We start from the raw sequence: 20,012 nt of genomic DNA, 5'->3' as shown, positions 1-20,012 counted from the left end.
GGATGCATACCAGTCTGATCTCGTCTGGTCGGCAGCTGGTGCACGGTCCGCCCAGAGACATACATTCACGCTTTGAGCACCGAAATAGGACAAAACACGCATACGCTTCTGCCATCCTGCACCGCACAGGACGCCATTCCCATGCAAAACACGATCCAACGTCGATTTTCTCTTGGGTATCTGTCCGTATCGACAGGCTCTATCAACAATAGCGAGTATAAACAAGCAATTGGCGAAGTAGAGACGTGTGATGCCACCTGCGTATGCGTGTCTTGTCGCTATCGGCCCTGGCGACACCCACAATCAACGTCACTTTGCCATTGCGACGATGACGGGCTTTTGGAATTACCTCTTTGACGACGACCTCGACCTCGGACCGTTCGTCGACGCGGCTGGTCGCCCGGCGACCTTGGCCGACCTCAACAAAATCGTGCTCGTGCTCTTCTCCGCCTACTGGTGCCCGCCGTGCCGGGCGTTTACGCCGTCGGTCCTCCAGTTTCTCCAAGCCCATCCGAGCGAGGTCTCAGTTATTTACTTTGGCCGCGACCACAACGCCAAGATGCAGCGATTCTACAACCGGCACAAACCGTACTACCGCTTCGAGTGGCGCGAGGCCAACGCGGCGGCGTTCCAGGCCATCAAGGCCGCGTACCCGTCGATCCAAGGCATCCCGACAGCCTTTGCCGTCGAGCGCGACTCGGGCATGGTCTTCTCAGAGCGCGCCCGCATCGGCGTGCTCCTCCAGCCCGATACGATCCTGAGCCTCTGGCGCGCCGGCGACGACATTTCCGAAGCCGACGAAGAGGCCTACTGGCTGCGCGACGAGCCGGTGGCCGACGAGGTCGAGACGGTGGACGTGATCTCGCACCTTCCGCTCGAAACGCTCGTGACAGCAAACGGCGATCACATTGCGTACGACGACCTCCACGCCTTTGTGCTGCTCTACTTTAGCGCGAGCTGGGCAGCGAGCGACGAGCTCACGCGCTCGATCGACGACTTTGCTATTGCCAATGCCGACGACGTCTCGGTCGTCTACTTTAGTTTGGACGACGAGCCAAGTAGCGACGAGCCGATCAAGGACACGTCATTCCACCGGTTCACGCACAGCAGCAACTTGGCCGAGACAGCCGACGCGATCGACAAGGCCCTCTCGGCGCACGACGCCTACAACACGCTGGGCGCCCCGCGACTGCTCGTGATCGAGAAAGCGTCGCGTACGATCGTGGCCACGAACCATTATGGTCTCGTGATCAAGCCCGATGACGTCGTGTCGGCGTGGAAGGCTGGGGACGCCGGTGTGACCGAGGACGAAGTGGACGCGTATTTTGAGCAGCGGTAGTCGAGAAGGTCGAATGTGTTTTGTACAAATATGGAGTGGATTTTGTAGCAGTACACGTGGACGATTTGTTTGTTTTTGAGTGCACTGCTCAGGTTCTTATTTCGATTGAAATTGTGATCTTATTGTAGACAGTGTCAATCGACGTCGAATTTCGCGATAGGGTCGTTATAGCACATTATAACTTTCTAGTACCTCTTCATGTGGTACTTTTTATTGCCAAGTCATGCAGATATTGTTTTTGACGGGACCTCTGTCAAATCATATCATTCGCATTTGCGGTTTTAGTTTTCGACGACAGACAAGTTGGTGTCGACTGTACTCTAGAAACGTGAGCTACGGTTTCGTGTGCTCATAATCTCATAATACTTATGTACGTTACATTCATAATTACACAAAAGACTTCGCATACGTAGCGCTACGCCTGAATGCGTGGGAGTTGGCACTAGTGCTGGGTCGTTGGGAGCGAGCTGCGTACGGAGAGATCCATCCCGTGGTGGAACACACTCGCCGAGTTATAGCTCGCGCGAGGTCGTACGCAGGCTCCTGTACTCGGACCACTCTACAGGGGAGTGTTTCAAACGAAACCGTCCGAGCCCGCATCCGAATATATCCGGATGCCGACCGAGCACATAGAACCGACGCCGCACGCGGCGCGGCCGGACGACTGGTGGCGGCGGCGGAGGGCCGGGAGGCGACGGGACTTCGTGGAGGCAGGGCGACCGCGCCCGCGGGGCGAAAGCACGGGAGGGCCGGCGTCATCTCATCTCCTTGACGGCCGCCGGGGAGCTCGACCAGCAAGGGGATAACTATAATAGGTTATTCCCTTGGCTGCCAGCGACCGGCACTTAAACGGCAAAGGACGTAAGACACAGGGCGCACAGCACGATCGTGATGGTCGACGTTGCGTTGCAGTGAGGACGCCAACGGTCGTTGCCACCTAACCCTTCCGCGATTGAAACGGAAAACTCGACTTTTGACGTCGGTTGACGGTTTTCACGGCGGGTTTTGACGTGGCTTGAGTGCAAGAATGATCAGCAGAACCTTGACCAATCACATGGCGCGTCCTATTAATAGACACACACAGTGACGTTTAGTATGTGGACCAGAGACATGCCCAATATGACGTTACGATGGCGCATGCGGTCCAAATGGAACATTTCTGTAGACCAAAAGGGCTCGCCGCGTGTCAACCCAAGGGCATTTATTACCATTAATGTGCGACGTGAAAACAAGTTTAGTAACATCTACGGCGGTGGTTGTGTCGAATGCCAACGTACCGACTTTGTACTGCAATCAAAGGGCCGCAGCTGCGTCATAAGGCACCTACTAGTACCTTGTAATTTGAGGTAGTCGCATAATCGTACCCAAGTGAGATCTCGGTGTCGTCGCTCCTGGACGACAGCTGCAGAAGGAGTGCGTTTGCTCGTACAGTGTACGGCGTCAACCTTGAGAGTACATGATGCGCCGAGGAAGGCGTCGATACGTCCATGTTAACCCACGGTGCCACTCTGCTGGTCTCTCCGCTCCCGAATCTTTGTCAAATGGCTACGGTGGCCAGACAGACGCCGTTCGACGTCAGCACATCGTCCCACGAGACAAAGACCACCCACCCGAGTGGCGTGCGAGCGCCAATGAATACGCAATATGTGCTGGCGTACGCCTTGGCAGCCAAGGTCTGTCGTGCCTCAAGAAGCCGCGCCGATCAACCAACGCTTCGTTCGACAAGTAGCATCGACCACGTTAAATCGAAGATGATGCTTCTGAAGATTCCACGGACGCGGCGATCGAGCACCAGTTGCTTTGCCGACTTTGGACTTCGATGAGGTTCGGCATCCAAGCTTTGTGGGTGGCGTCTTAGTGGACACGTATACGATTGAACTATTGCGATCGGTGGGCATCGTCCCACGTTTCAAGCAAGCACCCACGGACGTCGTCCAAAACCGCGGGAACCAGACACCGGCCTTTCTATTTGAGCTACCTAACGCTGCCGCTTCCATGAACGACGACGACGCGCCATGCAACAGTGCCAAAGTCGTGCCGAAAAGGCGGTCATCCAGCTGCGTCGAGTGGCGTATGTGTACCTCGAATCTGATCGGGTCGCCCGTGATCTAGTCCGACAACCGCCGCCAATGCAAAATTTATCGTATTAAAATAGCGTAATATATAAGCATAATTAGAGGATGAGTACGTGATCTACTCGCCTTCGACGTAGCCCTTCATCTCGCTGATCAAAAAGTCGAGTGACTCTTCGACCGAGAGCTCGTTTCCGGTGGCAGTGTGGCGCATGTTGAGACACAGAAAGCCGTCCGCGGGCTCGATATCAAAAGGAATCGGATGCAGCACTTGGATGCCGAGCGTGTCGGCATGCTTGGTGCGCTGCGTGCGACTCGACGGGTACCCGTCTAAGCCGTCGCTGTCGCTGCTCGAGTGCCCGTCGTCGTTCTCGAGCTTGGACTGGAGCTCGCGGATCCGCCGGTAGAGCTTTTCTTTGCATTTCTGCATGTGCGCCTGGGCCTGCTTGGCGTTGCGCGTGCCAATCATGGCGGCGACATCCTTCCAAGGTCCTTCCGGGTACAGGCGTAGCGCCATGAGGAAGCGTTCGTGCTCGAGCGCGGTCCAAAGGCCTTGGGCGACTTGGCTGCTGGTGTCGTGCATAGTACGCGTCTGCACTTGGTTGCAAATTTGGAAATACGAAAGGCGGCGTCTGATGTGTAAGCCAGAGTGGGATCATTGAAGGCCTTCTCTGCTACTCTCGCCAACCGCCTGTGCCAGATACCAGGGTCTGATTCTCGCCGAGCGAGAAATGGGCTTACTTGCTGGTCGCGCCCGTCGTCAATGCCCTCGCTGTTGCTGCTTCTGTCACCCACGTTCGAACGTCGTAGGCTCCGCACCGTACCGGTTCACCAACTGCAGACGAGGCCATCTAGCTATCAGAGTGATTGTCCACGTCCAGCGAAATCGTAAAAGGTGGTGCTGCTGGTCATTTCTTCTTCATCTTTTTCTCGGATTGCTTGCTGTTTTAGTATGTTTGTTTTCGGTCCTATTCCAATGGCGAATGGCGCCAATATTTCCTCCTAGTACTATTTTTTGTATGAATATATTCCCAGATATAAATTAATTCGTGTCCTGAGCTGCGAGGCACGACCACGACGCACATACAGATGTACCGTCTAAAACGCGCCTGTGGCTTTGGTGGCGACGACCCTTGGCGTGGACGTGTGCGATCGGTTGAGGGATCGACACTCGACATCCGCCTTCATTTTCGACGAGCCAGGGGTTGAAAGGCGTGTCGCGACCGTTGACTACCATAAACCGATCAGTCTTTCGGTGCCAAGCAAGCATTCTTTGGTTGAAGATCCTTGCATATACCTATTATCACCGGGAAGGACAATGCTAATATTTCGAGTAGCTTGGATCATTTCGTTTCGCATCGACCACAACCCGCATTCCTGCCATCGACATGTTTGAGTGTGTCGCTGGCAGCTCCACCGAAGAAGAGCCTTGGTGATTATTCAAGATTCGCTCACACTTCAGGATAAATTATGGATAGCTACTCCTTCGACGCAAGACGACGGAAAACGAGCCGCGTGGTTGCTGCAACTGTGGCGCCACATGGCCTTTCCCACATATGGTGCTTGTGTTTTGGACGGAACAGGTCTCGGTTGAGCGATTCATCCCACTACGCACGACCGTGTCTCTTGCGCTTCAGATGAGCAACAACTCGGATGACTATTGGAATATCGTGCATTTGAAAGAGAAACGGTTAGTAGTACCAACGCTTGAAGCGTTTACGAGCGCGCTATCACACAAGTGCAAAGTGGGTTCCAGTTCCCACCTTGCGATCCTGATATATTTAACGCGTTAAACCCACATGCGGGCGTTAAAACGGGGTAAAATCGCGGCAAGCGTGCAGCTGCGTGTCCAACGACGTCGTCGTACCGGCGCACACCCAAGCGAAAAGAGTGCGGGGCACGAGTCGGCGCGTCGTCGCAACTGCGGCCACATCTCCGCCTGGACCGAATTTTGAATATCATTTTCACCCCATTGAGATGCTACTGTACGTCTCGAATCCCGCCAATTTTCATGGCGTAACTGGGTCTTTTCGGCAAACTCTGCCCGTTCGCGCCTATCGGTTCTCGTTCTCTGTGTGACCATGTGTGGCCGTCGAGGAATCAGGTAGACGAAGCCGTAACCGATACGCCAAGCGTTTCATCGAACCAGCCAGTTAGTTATCACAAGAATCGTTGATGCAGCGATATGTTCGATCACCCACCACGTCGCTCCGAGGTTGTGGTAAAAGGCGCGAGTAGCAAGCAGCTATGCGGCGCATCGACGGCCTCGTATGTGGGCGCCGAGATAAGGTCTATCGCACCTGGAAAGTCACTGATTTGTCAAACCCGGATCCGAAACGCTTGCACGGAAACATGATCTTTTTCATCAACAATCTTCCAGAATGCAAATATCGCCCACGATTCACATTCTGGTATACCTCTGTCGACGGTGCGGCTCGTACGACGACGATATCAGACGACGCCGGAGACGAGGTTTGGACCAGATCCCATCACAGTATTGGTGTAGTCATCACGTGCTGTTACGTGCGATTGACCGCTTGTTGGTGTGTACATAACACTGTTGTGCTGGGCTGCACCGGTGCTTTCTGTTCGATGCTTTTTGATGCTATTATTCGAGGCGGCAACGGCGCTACGACTTTGCTGCGAGGTGACGCATCAGCGGTGACGGTCGTTTGGCCGCCGACGATTTGATCGTCGTGCCTCGTACCTGCGTTCAGAGAGTGGCGCGATTGCTTTGACTTGAGCTTACTTGTTGATAAGTGTTTGGTATCAACTGATTTGCGAGCTCAGAACCACGCACAACAGTGAGATGTATCTGGGTGGATCGTCCCGCCTTCATCAAGAGCTGCGTTTCGCCGATCCCTGCTTGTACTTCAAAAACCACTCGCACATTTGCCTCGTTAGTATAGTTGGGGTTTTCACTCGGCGGGCCCAAGTCCATGTTGTCTCTACGAGAGTGCTCGTTCTTATGCTACCCCGTGGAGTTGCTGTTGGATCCTGGCGCCATGGTCACGTTTTGTAGCGAGGCTTTTCCCAGTACGTTATGCGATATCGTATCGAACGAGGGTTGGTGAAGGCGACGCGTAGCGCGCTATTCAATGTCGTCCTTTTGATACAGCTATTGCTATCTAACATCGCGGTTCAGGGTTAGAGCTAACCGAGTTATACATGGTTACATGGCACTGGCTCAGCCCGCGTGGCACCTTCAGGTGGCACCACGTCATGCGTTACCACATGTGATTTTAATAATGGCACTCCAACAGAGGTGACTCGGCTTCTGCCCGGTCCTTGGTCCCTTCAGGCATCCACTAAGGTTAAATTGTGTCTAGAGGCGATAGCTCTGTCTCTACACCAACTACACCACCAGACTACTAGTAAGCTTTCATATTTGGCGCCATGGTGATTCGGTTGCCTTCACTGTGCCGCGACATGCGATTGGCTCCTCTGCCGACATTACCGTCTGGCTTTGGATTGGCGCAAAAGATTGGAATTCAGCGGCCATCTCGGTGTTTTATTGGCTGGACGTCATCCGTGTCTCTGATTGGGCCAATCGTTACGAACGATTACCTTTCTTTTTTCCAGCAGTCGCCTGGCATGGCCGCACCGCCTCGGAGCTCGCCGTCGACCTCGACGCTGCGCGTGCGTGTCATTGGCCACGAGCGCAACATCGACCCGCTCACCAAGAGCCCGATCATCGTACGTTCTGGCGTCGCAGCTAGCACTGCACTCATGGCGAGTAGCTCTACCGCTCCATCGTCAAGTACAACGGCCAGACCTTTGAGCGCGCACTGCGCTTTAGCCGCTTCTACAACTTTCATATCAACGTACGTCGCCTCCACGAGGCTTGTCCTAGCATGCTCCGCCAACTGTAGCTCAAGCCCGACGAGCAGAAGACCATCAGCGCCAAGTTTCCACCCCGCCACCCGTTCCGCACCGACCTCACCGAGAAGATGATCCTCAAACGCGAGCACATGGTAGACGGCAGCATGCCTATGCTATGATTGACACGGCATGCTTAGCTTGCCGAGTACATGGCCGGCGTCTCGGCGCTGCCGCTGACCACACACATGGAAGCAGCGCTCTTGCGCCTCCTAGAGATCCGCAAAAGCCAGACCACAAGCAGCGCCCCCGTGTCCGAGACGATGTCAACTGGCAGCGCGTACGAGCCCGTGCACCGCATCTTCACCAACGTCAACCGGTTCGACCACGGTTCGTTTTGCTCGTCACGGTCATCGCTCCAGCAGTCGCTTTCAGACGTACAGTCGTCTGCGTCGTGGCAGCACCGCCCGTCCGCGTCTCTCTCGGACGCCGGTTCACTCGACCGCACTGCGTCCGAGGTGGCGTCGTCGCGTGGCCCATTGGCGGGCGACACCGCGCTGCTGCCGCTGATCCCACTGAGTGTGGCTACTTCGATTGACGAGGTCTTCGTCGATGAAGAGGCGGACGATTCTCTGTTTGAAGAAGCCATGTCCGAGCCGGTGTTGCCACTAGCATCTGAGATTGGTGAAGCTGCGCTGCGCCAGCGCGAGAAAGTGCAATCAATGCTACTTCCAGCTGCGTCCGTTGCCGTCTTAGGCGAAGAAGAAGAGAACGAGAGCTCTCAAGACACGAGCATGGACGCCAGCTTGTACCCAAACGCGATCCAGCAGCACCTGTGCGTCATTCAGTCCATCTTGCGTACGAACCAAGTCGGGCGATGAGGCGGCGACGTCACGAATTCAACAAAATCTTAAATGCAAGCGTAGAGTTGATGGTCCTTTGCCAGCTGACAGAATCTTGGACGTACCGCCGCTGTGCAGCTACTTTTGCAAAGCAAGATCAGGACGGCAACTGCGCGCGAATGTGAAGGTGGGCGCCACTCTCGCGTCCTATCCTCGTCGCGACAGGCGGAAACCGGAGATGCAACTGGGTTCTGCAGCCTCAACTGGTCGGGTGAAGAGGGTTTGCATCGACGAGACGAGATTTAGTAACGAGTATATCAAGTCGAGGCGAGTCGCCAGCTGAAGTTAGCGGTCGGAGGCTCAGCGTCGAGCGCGGCGACCCGGGTACTCGGTTTTTTGAAACCTCGCGTGACCGACACGCGAAAAGCGAGGGTCAACAGCAGCAGCTCTAGTCTGTGCACAAGGTCAGCTGCGAATGAGAGCCGCACGTACACCACTCGTAGTTGCTTCGTGTTTGCGTGAGAGAAGCGCGTCCATACAAGCTGCGAGGGCATTCCGTTGGTATCGCAGCGGCTGTGATGATCAGCTGCCGTCGATCGACAGCCTATCAGCCACTCCTCGTGAGCATCTGAGGAGCTCTGTGGAGGTCCAGCAGAACGCGCATAGCATTATCGCTTTGCGAGGGATTGCATTCAAGTATCCTCGATCCAACTTGGTGCTATCCAACGCAGCTATCCAACACCTATCCAACGACTCGACAGGATTGCGAACTCGTGCAATCGGTGGGCGGCGACAGCTGTCGTCAACGCGTCCATAGCGGACGATATCCGGAGGAAACACCTGGCATTGTTGGCATTGAGCGATGGCTGCGGTGGTCCTGCACTCTGGCTCTTGGATGCTGGTCTTTGGACCTGTGTGTGGCGTGTGCAGAGTGTTCTGGCGTCCTGTGTGACCTCTCGAGCGCGACTGATACCAGCCAGCCGCTTGCTGTCTCAAACCGAGCGCGCTCTAGGATACGGTTCACACCTTTGTTCCTCTTTCAACGATTACCAACGGCGAGCCGAAAGCACCAACCGACCGGTTGGGCTCGATCCCAGCATCTCAAACTGAATATGAATCATTATCTCAGTAGCTTTACTCGTGGGGCAATGCCACCAGCGCTTCTTTGGCATGGATATCGATGGGTGCAAGCACTGTGAACCACTCTCTCGCGGCCGCCACGTTGCGCGTGATGCCGATGCCGTCCCGAAGCATCACCGCCACGTTCATCATGGCCAGTGCATGGCCCTTCATGGCCGCTTGCTGGAAGAGCTGGTACGCGACGACCTCGTTCTTCTCAATGTCAATGTCGCTAGCGCCTTCCAAGTAGACGCAGCCCATGTTGAACATGGCGTTGGGCACACCAGCGGCCGCGGCCTCCTGACGCAGGGCGACGCCGAGCGTGCGGTTCACGGGCAACTCGTGGAGGCCGTTGTAGTGCCAGTCGCCGAGAAGCGACTTGGCGTGCATGTCGCCCGACTCGGCTGCCTTTTGGTACCACTTGAGGGCTTCGGGGACGTTCTACGATCCATATTTGTAAAACATGGGCGAAAATACAGGAAAATTGAGGAAAAATACCTTGTCGACGCCGTCGCCGGTGATGTACAGGTTGGCCACGGCCATGTACGCGGGCGGCAAATTGGACTGGGCGCAGAGGAGGTAGAGCTCAAACGCTTTCGCCACCTGCTTCTTGGTGCCGTCGCCGGTCCGCAGCGCCTCGGCGTACGCAAAGGTGCCCCACGGATGCCGGGCGTCCGCGAGCTGCTTGAAGTGCTTGGTCGCAGAGATCACGTCCGGCTTGGGAAAGCCCTGGCCTTGCTTGAGAAGGCGCGCGTAGCTAAACTTGGCGTTGTGGTCGCCGGCCTCCATGGCTGCGACCCAGAGCAGCTTGATTTTCTCGAGCTCGGCCGGGTGCGACTCGACTTCGCCGTTCTCCAAGATGGCCTGGCCCATGCGATAGAGCTGGCTTGGCGACGCCGTCTTGGTCGACAGCATCGACGCGACAGTGGACGGCGTGAGCATCTAATACGCGGCAGCGTCAGACGCATCTCAAGTGGTGGGCTCGTACGCGGCTCGAGCCGTCGCGGCCCATCTCGCGCAGCGTAGCCACGACTGCGCCAATGTCCTAGGAGGTCCATGAGGCCATGCAGTCGCGTGACGACGTACAGCATCGATGGCGGCCGCAGACCGCGCGGGTCGTCCGAGGAGGCGGCGCAACATCGTCGCCCGCCAGTGCAAAGTGTTTTAAACGTTTCATATGGTGTGTGGAATACCACTGTTGTAAACGTGTTTAAAACAGCGCGTGCATCATCATTTCCGACGACCAGAGGAATCTTCCTCGGTGATGGTCGGCGCATGGTCCAACGAACGTGGCACGGTTGCAGTTGCAGGCAATCCCAAGCAGCGACCGAGCCTGCCTGTCCGACGGCCGTTGGACGGGTCCTTGCATTGGATCAGCCACTTGAGCATCAACCCGCCTGTCTGGCCCACGCCCCGAGTAAGCTTATGGCGCTCAGACAGATACGGGCGTAGGCTGAGCAGGCGCCGCTGTCGCCTCGACCACAACCGCGTAGCTCAACCGCGCGAATCCCGGGATACTTGACTCGGTTCATTGCGAACTGTTTAAAACACATTGGTTGCCAGCAAGTCCATGGATGCGCTCGGATTGGCCGAATATGCGCCAATCAGAGCTGACAATTATTAATTAACTTTAATTCGTGTGCTATCACTAGGTTGTTGTATGTGGAATAAAACATATATTAAAATAGTAGCGATTTGGTGGCCCTCCAAATCACTTGCTGTTTGTATACTGCGGTCGTGATTTGATTCTAATGCGAAAAGATATCCTCGGCGATTGCGCAACAGAGCTCAAGTGGGGATAAGACGCGGACGACGAGAATGGCCAGCCCACGCCTGCAGCCTGCGCCGCTCACCGCCGCCGTCTCGCCCAAGGACAAGGACGTGCTCACGAGCTTCTTCCTCGCTGCGACTGCAGCCTCGTGCGCCAGCGTCCTCACCAACCCGCTCGAAGGTACAGCGCCGATATGCCACCACCACGCATCATGGCATGCGCCACGTAGTTGTCAAGACACGCATGCAGCTGCAGAACGAGCTCGTCGAGGCGAGCTCCAAAGCCGTCGAGCGCGTGTACAAGAACCCGTTCCAGGCGCTGTACGTCATTGGCCGTCAAGAAGGCGTGCGCGGCCTCCAGTCGGGCCTTGGCATGACCATCGCGTACCAGGTACGACATGGCCTTCGCCTGCTTCCACCTCGCGCTCACGGAATGCTAGTTTATGATTGCAGGCACGCGCTTTGGCTTGCACGACCCGGCCAAGCGACTCGTTGGCGCCGAGAAGGGGGCAGATTGGTACTGGACGCGAACGTACGTGGCCGGCGTCCTCTCGGGCGCCGCGTCGTCGTTCACGGGCAACCCGTTCTACTTGGTGCGTGCGCGGCTGCAAGCGTCCAACTCGGGTGCGGTGACGCGCGGCCGCCACCAGTACGCGTCGGCGCTCGAGGGCTTCAAGGCCGTGCTCGCAACCGACGGCCTACGAGGCTTCTTCCGCGGCATTGGCGGCGCCGTGCCGCGTGTGAGCTTTGGCTCAGCGACGCAGCTCACGTGCTACGAGTACTTCAAGGGCCTGCTTTTGTCGCAGCCGATCCCGTCGACGTACGTCTTCCACGACCAGACCGTCGCGCTGCACTTCTCGGCGTCCATTTTGACGGGCTTCTTCTGCGTGACGGCCATGAACCCGTTCGATGTGATTTCCGTACGTCTCTACAACCAGCCGCTCGACGCTAGTGGGAAAGGTCTTCTCTACGACGGACCCATCGACTGCGCTCAAAAGACGCTGGCCAAAGAAGGCATCAAAGGCGCGTTCAAGGGCTGGACCGTCCAGTACCTCCGGCTCGGGCCCCACACAGTGTTTACCTTTTTGTTTTGGGAGCAGCTCAAGCAAGCGTACGATCGCTTCACGCACGAATAGAAGACGAATTTTGTGTTTCGATTGGCGCTATAAGTTGTTTTGGGTAGTCGTGCAGATTGCCGAGTGCTGGCTTTTGACCAGAACCCGACGAGACATGGGATTCCAGCGTGATACCATTCGCTGGAAGGTACGAGTTGGCCAGTGCGATCGAGCTCACATCGACTGTGCGAAAAGCGCGCTCTTGCCGAGCAGCCACTCGAGAGTGTCGTAAATTTGGTCGTGCAAACTCAAAGTGAACATCAACCCTAACCCTACAAGTCGCAAAGACCACTGAAAGAGCCATCAATGTTAACAAATTACACAAGAACCATCTATATGATGGTACGGATTGTGGTACTGCGTAGGTAGACGCGTTTTACGAGATAGTAAAAGGACTATAGAGCATGCACGCGTTCTTGTGCATGTCGCAGGCCATGCCATAAGTCGCCGCCGCCGCGTGAAGGTCGGCATGTTTGATGGTATCAATGACGACGCGCACAAAGGAGCACGTTGCGAGAGCTTTAAGCAGCCAGCGGACGCCACCGATGGTCACTTCGTTGTCTTTGAGGTGGAGCGTCACGGGTAGCGGATTTCGACTTTGGCGCAGCATCCGCGCCAGAGTCGCCGCCCTCGCGTCGTCGAGACCCGTCCCGATCAAGCTCGCCAGCGTGAGACCGTTGTAGATCAAGCGACGGAGCACCAAACTCACGTCCGCCACGTGATCGTAGACGATGTCGCAGTGGTCCAACTTGAGCTTGCGGAGGCCTTGGACGCGCTCGAGGTACTTTAGCAGAGCACCGAACGCCTTCGATGTCCAGTTGACTACGCTCAATTCGATGCTTTCGAGGTGCGGCCATCGCGACGCGTCGAGATCACAGACCTTGCCAAAATCCAACAAGAGATGACGAAGCGCCGTCATGCGCGGCACGAGCGTGAGGACGTCCGTATAGTCAGTAGCCATGCAATTGAGGGCGAGCGATGTGAGCTTGGTTACATTTAGAAGCTGCAAGACAGGTCGGATGCGGTCATGCCGTTGTGTCCAGAGGTACACCGAGGTCAGCTGGTGCAATGGCATCTGCAGCGTCAAGAAGGCACCGACCAAATCGTCATTGTTGAGGATGTCCAAGCCAGTCAGCGACGACGTGGTCGCAAGGGCCCGTGCGAGTCCCTCCATATCGGTGGTTCGGGTGTTGTCGAATGCGAGATGCCGCGCGTAACCACTCGAGAGCCATGGTCGCAGCAGCGACGTCCAGTCCATGGTAGTAGCACGCTGGTAGAAAACACTCAGCTTTTTCAATCGATGGGCCGGCGTCGTCACGGCGGTGAGCATCTCGACCACATCTTTGTCTTCATTCGAAATGTCGATGGATCGGAGGCGCGTGCAGCGACGCAGCAAGCGGCACAGATTCGTGCTGTCGATGTTGCGCGGCCATAGTGTGTCGATGTGCGTCACCGTGAGTGGCCACGACGAGACAAAGTCGACAAACGACATGGCTCCGTCGCAAGTCGCCCAAACATTGCTGTCGGGCTCTGGTTCCAGCGCGGATAATAGAGCAGGTAGCGCCTCAAGCGCAAGTGCCGCAGATTCGCTATGGAGGTCGTCGAGGCTGAGGTGCGGCCACGTGTATGCAAACGGGCCTGACTGCGTCAGCAGCGCCTTGGTCGCCGCCAGCGGCGCATGCAGCGACGCCGGTGGCAGCGTCATAAGAAAGGCGATGGCATCGCGAGGCGAGCTCAAGCACTGGACGATCGAGATCAGGACGTGCGGAAGGCCAAGCATCGTCGCGGCCTCGGGACAGGTGCGCTTGGTGGACATGCCTGCTCGAGTCGAATGCTGTGATGTGGGGTTTCTCTGGCGCGGATCGGTTTCAGCAAAGAAATAGTATGCTATTTCGAGTGAGGCTAGTCGCACGCAACCGCCATGACGTGGCAACGGGTGGTGCTCTCGATGCAATCGCCATGATGGGCCAGAGGTGGGTAGGGTGCAGTGGTATATATGCTGGCCTGCCATCGAACCCCGGCAAAAGCGTCCCTTTGCAGTGGTAGTGCTGTCGCCGGTATCGTGATGCGGTGTGGCTAAAACAGCTAAAATCTGTTGGGACCGTGGGATTGGACAAAAGCACATCATCGAGCTCCAGAATGATTGGTCGGAATTGTCATTTCTATTTGGTTATCGCCAAAGTGGGATGGCAACAGCCGCGCTCGGCCTCCCATGCATTCTTACCTCGATCGTCCAGTGCTTGCAGCTGCCTCGTGACGCTCTCGCCTTCCTCATGGCGCTGCCACGTACCTCGCTGGACACGCCACTGGCGGCGGTGCTGGTGCTGCTGACGCAACCCGGGCCGTTCGCCCACATGTGGCCTACGCTCAACCTCGACGACTTTGACTGGCGCGACGCAGCGTTGGCTCGCGCTGCACTCCCAGTGCTCGTCTCGGTGCACGCATTCGAACCTGCGCTCTTCCGGCACCTCGCGCCTCGGGGCGCGAGGCAGGGCAAGCTTTCTGGGGCAATGGCCGCTCAAGATGCGATACATCGACACCGAGTGGCAGCATGTCATTGGCCGCGGGACCTTTTGCGATTTCCTGCGTCGCTGCACGCGCCTCCAGAACGTCGAGTTTGACGCGTGCGTACGCGGCAGACGTTCTCGCCGCCATCACGACGCCGGCCCACCGCGTGCACCAACTCGGGATCGTTCCCGGCACCTCGACAGTGATGAACTAGATGACGCTCTTGCGACCATGGCTCTGCAGCGGGTATGCCCGACGCATCGAGTTCCTAGGCGTCCCCACCACGGACGTGCGTGGCCTCGCGCGGCTGCTCGCGACCACGGCATCGCTGCAAGGCCTGTGGATTGACAACGCTCTCCTCGACACCTTTGTCGCTCTTCAGCTGCCACTGCATCAGCTGACAGAGATCCATCTGCACTGCTCGGTGCCAGAGACCATTCGTCCCTCCTGGTGCTCTTAGACCTGACGAAGCTCGTGTCTCTGAAGCTCTGCTGCGACGCGGACGTCTCGCATCTCTTTGGCCTTTTGAAATGCATGCCAGCCCTGCGTCATCTCTCGTCTACGGCGGGGGACCTCGGGGATACGCTAACTGACACGTCGCAGTGGCCGCACCTCGAGACGTTTGGCTTGCACGTCTGCGTCTTGACACCAAGAGCGTTCGATGCCGTGCTGTCGTATCTCGGCCGCGTCAACGGTCTCCAGCAGCTCACACTGAGCTGCATTGAACTGCAGGGCGGCCGGTTTGCTGCCATTAGTCGCTGCCTCGAGCGACTAATTGCGAATGGACTGACTCAAGTGAGCTTTTACAACACGGCCCTCGGCGACGCGAGCGCTGCTTGCATCGCGGATGTGCTCTACCAGAGCCGCAATGCGTCGCCACTAGTCTGGAACGTCGAAGACAACTGCTTTACCTTCCACGGGATCTATACGCTGCTGTAAGCGCTCGCGACCTGCTCGTACGTGAGCCTCAAGATCGGACCGAGCAACGTGCTCCGGGCCTTCGACGATGACATTGACGATTTCCTGGAGGCCCATGGCATGACGGGCAGCTTGGACGCCGAGCCCTACATGCTCTGTAGCCCGACACAGATCACGTCATAAAATGAAATGAACTCGTAACTTTTTTTTTCGACGTTGCTCGACCGTGGTGACGTGCCACGCGTCGTCACAACTGACGTACAAGAAGACCAAGGATATACATCCCTTGGGTAAGTAGTCCTTTGGGTACAGGTTGCTCGAGTAATTTTGAAGTCATTGTTGGTATGCCGGTTGCCTGGTGGCTAGAAAGGCGAGTGCAAGCTCGCATGCTCCATCACAGCCGACTATTGTGGGATGCTGGAGAAGGACACCATACATGTATCTTCTACTCCACACTGAGCTCGTATTGTTACGTCCTTGACTTCCTTTAAACCAGCATCGACGAGTCCTCGATGCTTGTTTCGTCCTTGTCGAGGACCAGGTCGCACGAGGATTAGGGTTACGTACGAGCCCTCACCCTACCAAGAACTAGGGGCCTAGGAGCGTTAATCAGAGCAGTTGCAGCAAACAGGTAGACGCTAGGATATCATTCGAGTGTATCCTGAAAGGAACGCTTACGTGGTGTATTAGCATCCCAGGGGATTCATTCGTATTTTCTGGACAACCCATTGGCTATATATATCGAGCCATTTTGACCAATGTCAACGTTACGTCAAGATCGTTGAGGCGCCCATACTAATAGTAGTGAGCGGCTACGGACCCCAGCGATCTCTGGGTCGTTTGGACCACGCGACGCACGATGAACCTCCACAAAGCGCTGAACTCTGTTGTGGAATACACGGCCCACCTGAGGTATGGTGGGCTCGATCTGGACGCTCACATTGGTACACATCGCTTGGGCTTCTACGCGCGAATACCAAGAGCGGGAACGTCGTTGAAGCCAAGGTCCAGTCTCAGTGGCAACGCAGAGCGCCGTTGACGCACGACACAGGCTTTACTGTTAGTATGTCAATATTTTGTTTGCTTGGCCCGCTCTAGCGAGCGCTCCGAACTTTCATCCTTTGCGTTCATGTGACTGTCAATGAAAAGAACACACATTTCACGGAGTATTAGGTAGACATGGTCGTTGTGGGGCTGTAGATCACGGACCCTTCTGTGTCGTTTGGGCCACTTGTCATACGGTGGGCCTCCACAAAGCGTTGGATCTCGTCTAGGTTTGTCGTCATCACCTCATCTTCGGTGGGCTCGATCTGGACGCCGACATGAGTACAGCCCGCAAGGGCTTCCAGGAGCACACGAACACCGTCGATACCAAAGTCATTGGAGCACAAGTCCAGCTTGAGGGGCGACGCAGAGCGCCGCTGGCGCAAGGCAAACGCGAGGAGCGCGGCGTCGTAGCCGTCGAGACAAAGATCCGTCAACCGTGCCATCGTGAGCCCACGGTTGATCAAGCGGCCGAGCGTGCGACTCAGAGCAGCGAAGGAAGCGCCGACCGTGCTACAGCAGTGCAGCGTTATCTGCTTGAGGCCCGACACGTTGTTTAGGTAAACGAGCACCCCATCGAATGCCGAGGGAGTAAACTTGACGCAGCCGAAGTAGACGCTCTCCAGGTCCGGCCACTGCGACGTGTCAGTATCCCCAAAGTGAACCCACTGGAGTGAGAGATGACGCAGGCTCGTCATGCGTGGTATGAGGCCGAGGACATCCGAGATCTCATACTGGCAATGCAGTGCGAGGGACGTGAGCTTGGTAACGTCCACGAGCTGCATGAGCTGACGCATGGCCTTGGTGTTGGCGGTCGCCAGCGTCAGCTCCGTAACGCGGTGCAGAGGCAGCTTCCACTCAACAAGGTCGCAGAGTATATCGTCGTTAGCGACAATATGGAGACCTCGAAGCGACTCGGTGGTTGCCAGTGCGTGCGCAAGCCCGTTGCAGTCGGTGGTCGGAACCTTGTTGAATGACACGTGTTTAGCGTGGCCACTCGACAGCCAGGGCTGCAGCAGCGAGGCCCAGTTCATCGCAGGAGCGCCAGAGGATCTGGCAATGTCGAGCGTATGCACGCAATGGGCGGACGTCGTGATGGCGGCGAGAATAGCGGGGGCCGCCGCATTCGCGCTCAGTTCGATCGACCGAAGGCGCGTGCAGCGACTAAGCTCGCTGCAAAAGGCTGCACTGCCGACTTCTTCCACCCACCTACCGTCCACATGGGTCATCTTGAGCGGCCACTGCGAGGCAAAGTCGAGAAAGCCTTGCGCGGGCGTGATGGCGTCGCCTCGAGGTCGCATAAAGCGCTCAACCAGCTTGAACTCCTTGGCGCAAATGGACACGAGAGCTGGGAGCGCCGCATGATAGAGTGCAACCGTGCTGTCGTCGTCGCAGTCGATGTCGTCTAGTCGGAGCGTAGGCCACGTGTACGCCAACGGACCCGGTCGCGTCAGCAGCTGCAGGAGCGCCGCCAACGATGCGTCCAGCTTGGCCAGTGGTAGCGCCTTCAGAAACGCCATGACATTGGGCGCCGACTGCAAGCACTGGACAATCAAGATGAGGGCGCATGGGCGATCGAGCACAGCGCCAGCCATCCAAAGTCTCGGACAATTGAAGAATGTCGACCAATCAAACATGGGCAAGATTTGCTACCGGTATCTCGTAACATCTGGTGTGCGCTGTTGGACGGGCCACCATCGTCTGCGGGCTCCTCTTTGGGTGCACGCAGAAGCCGGCACAAGAGCCATGTGGTGCAATCATGGGCTGAGTGTGTGACGTTTCGGGTTGGGCTGCCAGAGCAGCCATACCACATGTCGTCCATTTCTGAGCACCAATGTTTGTTTCCAACATTACAACTGTATAGTCCAAACACGGGATTTGCTTCCACGTTGCAATTGCGCAGACTAAGGCTCCGAAGCGACAACGTGGTTGTGAGCGAGTCGATCTAAGGACATGTATTTCAACATCGAAGATATACTTCACAAGCAAAGTCAAAGTAGCCACGAAGGTCAGAAACACGCTTTTTCACGCTATACCCCACTTTGCACCACCGAGATCTTATTCCAAATGAAGCAAATCGTGTGCAGCGCAATTATGCTTCTAAAACCCTCGATGGACTATAGAGCGCATAGGAGGACGCGTTCTCCAAGACGGACGACATGCCATGGGCGGCCAAGAAGGCTTCGATTTCTTCTTCAAAGCAATAAGGGGAAATGTCGATCTTGATGCAGACAGACGCGCACGTCGCGAGGGCGAGTAGCAGCGTGCGGATCCCGACCATGGTAAAATCATCGCCCATGACGTTGAGCGTGAAGGGCAACAGATTCCGACTTCGACGCAGCACAAGTGCAAGGTGGGACGCATCCACGTCGTCGAGCGCCGTTGACTCGAAGCTGGCGAGCGTGAGTCCGTCGTTGATCAAGCGAACGAGTGTGCGGGAGAGGCCGACAAAGGGCCGGCACAGAGTGTAGCAATGATCAAACGACATTTTCTGAAGGCCTTGCACGCGCGCGAGGTAGGCCAGCACAGCGTCGCGCGCACCGCTTCCAAAGTCGACGTCGCAAAACTCGATGCTTTCAAGGTGCGGCCAGCGCGACGCATCGTCCGCGTCGGCACCGAAGAAACAAAACCCGAGCGAGAGGTGGCGCAGTGCCGGCATGTGCGACACAAACAGCGTCACAGTGGCAAAGCTGGCATAGCAATCCAGCGCAAACGACGTGAGCGAGGCCAAAGCACATAGTTTTAGAAACTGACGGAGGAGCTTGGACCTGTGCGTACTGAGATGCAGCTTTGTCAGCTGATGCAATGGCATCCGTAGCGCCAAGAAGGCGCGGATGAGCGCGTCGTTTTCGAGGATTGCGAGGCTTCTGAGCGACGACGTGGTCGCAAGTGCGCGTGCCAGCCCCGCCATATCGGCTGCTGGGGCTTTGTTGAACGAGACATGACGCGCGTGGCCACTCGACAGCCATGGCTGCAGCAGCGTTGCCCAGTCGAGCGTCAGCGTGCCCTCGTACGCAAGATGCAGCTTTTGCAATCGATGGGCTGGCGTTGTCATGGCGGCTAGCACGGCGGCTACCTCCTCGGTCGCAAACAAGGTGACGGACCGGAGGCGCGTGCAGCGACGCAGCAAGTTGCAAACATCGTCGCTGTCCAGAGTAAGTGGATATCGTGCGTTCGCAGGGAGCGACCACCGCGTGTCGATGTACGTCAGCTTGAGCGGCCACGACGCGACAACGTCGGCCAAGACCATTGTTTCGGGCGCTGACATTGACCAATGGGTGCGCTCGGTCGCTAGCTCCAGAAGAGAGACTAGAGCCGGCAGCGCCTCGAGAGCAAGCGCCGCGCGGTCGCTGTGGAGGTCATCAAAGCCGAGATGCGGCCACGTGTGGACGAACGGGCCTGGGCGCGTCAATAGCGCCTTGGTCGCTGCCAGTGGCGCGTCCAGCGAGGACGGTGGCAGCGCCGA

General features: G+C 56.8%; 9 protein-coding genes across 9 annotated transcripts; 4 read left to right on the top strand and 5 right to left on the bottom strand.

Annotated features, from left to right (window-relative positions):
* The first annotated feature begins 323 nt into the window (after positions 1 to 323).
* Positions 324 to 1,392, top strand: SDRG_08068 (hypothetical protein). Its single transcript, XM_008613935.1, has one exon. It carries the CDS (start codon positions 329 to 331, stop codon positions 1,337 to 1,339), a length of 1,011 nt encoding a protein of 336 aa, XP_008612157.1. The 5' UTR covers positions 324 to 328; the 3' UTR covers positions 1,340 to 1,392.
* Positions 1,393 to 3,458: 2,066 nt separating this feature from the next.
* SDRG_08067 (hypothetical protein) lies at positions 3,459 to 4,138 on the bottom strand. The gene has a single exon (XM_008613934.1). The coding sequence runs from the start codon at positions 3,992 to 3,994 to the stop codon at positions 3,533 to 3,535; it is 462 nt and encodes a 153-aa protein (XP_008612156.1). The 5' UTR covers positions 3,995 to 4,138; the 3' UTR covers positions 3,459 to 3,532.
* Positions 4,139 to 6,930: 2,792 nt separating this feature from the next.
* On the top strand, positions 6,931 to 8,184 carry SDRG_08066 (hypothetical protein). Its single transcript, XM_008613933.1, has 4 exons — positions 6,931 to 7,107; positions 7,152 to 7,235; positions 7,284 to 7,385; positions 7,431 to 8,184. The coding sequence occupies exons 1-4, from the start codon at positions 7,006 to 7,008 to the stop codon at positions 8,109 to 8,111; spliced, it is 969 nt and encodes a 322-aa protein (XP_008612155.1). The 5' UTR covers positions 6,931 to 7,005; the 3' UTR covers positions 8,112 to 8,184.
* A 907-nt stretch (positions 8,185 to 9,091) lies between these two features.
* Positions 9,092 to 10,355, bottom strand: SDRG_08065 (hypothetical protein). Its single transcript, XM_008613932.1, has 4 exons — positions 10,278 to 10,355; positions 10,180 to 10,236; positions 9,690 to 10,133; positions 9,092 to 9,632 (listed from the first exon to the last, which is right to left on the bottom strand). Exons 1-4 carry the CDS (start codon positions 10,329 to 10,331, stop codon positions 9,207 to 9,209), a joined length of 981 nt encoding a protein of 326 aa, XP_008612154.1. The 5' UTR covers positions 10,332 to 10,355; the 3' UTR covers positions 9,092 to 9,206.
* Positions 10,356 to 10,959: 604 nt separating this feature from the next.
* SDRG_08064 (hypothetical protein) lies at positions 10,960 to 12,202 on the top strand. Its single transcript, XM_008613931.1, has 3 exons — positions 10,960 to 11,142; positions 11,192 to 11,352; positions 11,402 to 12,202. The coding sequence occupies exons 1-3, from the start codon at positions 11,010 to 11,012 to the stop codon at positions 12,095 to 12,097; spliced, it is 990 nt and encodes a 329-aa protein (XP_008612153.1). The 5' UTR covers positions 10,960 to 11,009; the 3' UTR covers positions 12,098 to 12,202.
* Positions 12,203 to 12,415: 213 nt separating this feature from the next.
* Positions 12,416 to 13,939, bottom strand: SDRG_08063 (hypothetical protein). The gene has a single exon (XM_008613930.1). It carries the CDS (start codon positions 13,890 to 13,892, stop codon positions 12,453 to 12,455), a length of 1,440 nt encoding a protein of 479 aa, XP_008612152.1. The 5' UTR covers positions 13,893 to 13,939; the 3' UTR covers positions 12,416 to 12,452.
* Positions 13,940 to 14,251: 312 nt separating this feature from the next.
* On the top strand, positions 14,252 to 15,685 carry SDRG_08062 (hypothetical protein; the record flags this gene model as incomplete). The annotated part of the gene is made up of 5 exons (XM_008613929.1): positions 14,252 to 14,511; positions 14,627 to 14,704; positions 14,799 to 15,008; positions 15,056 to 15,519; positions 15,568 to 15,685. The coding sequence occupies exons 1-5, from the start codon at positions 14,263 to 14,265 to the stop codon at positions 15,683 to 15,685; spliced, it is 1,119 nt and encodes a 372-aa protein (XP_008612151.1). The 5' UTR covers positions 14,252 to 14,262.
* Positions 15,686 to 16,653: 968 nt separating this feature from the next.
* Positions 16,654 to 18,146, bottom strand: SDRG_08061 (hypothetical protein). Its single transcript, XM_008613928.1, has one exon. It carries the CDS (start codon positions 18,139 to 18,141, stop codon positions 16,672 to 16,674), a length of 1,470 nt encoding a protein of 489 aa, XP_008612150.1. The 5' UTR covers positions 18,142 to 18,146; the 3' UTR covers positions 16,654 to 16,671.
* A 439-nt stretch (positions 18,147 to 18,585) lies between these two features.
* Positions 18,586 to 20,012, bottom strand: SDRG_08060 (hypothetical protein). The gene has a single exon (XM_008613927.1). The coding sequence runs from the start codon at positions 19,812 to 19,814 to the stop codon at positions 18,639 to 18,641; it is 1,176 nt and encodes a 391-aa protein (XP_008612149.1). The 5' UTR covers positions 19,815 to 20,012; the 3' UTR covers positions 18,586 to 18,638.

This window comes from Saprolegnia diclina, assembly GCF_000281045.1.
Source record: "Saprolegnia diclina VS20 unplaced genomic scaffold supercont1.24, whole genome shotgun sequence".
NCBI lineage: Eukaryota > Oomycota > Saprolegniomycetes > Saprolegniales > Saprolegniaceae > Saprolegnia > Saprolegnia diclina.
The sequence above is the reverse complement of the archived record's forward strand: the minus strand, read 5'-3'. Positions and strand labels throughout refer to the sequence as shown.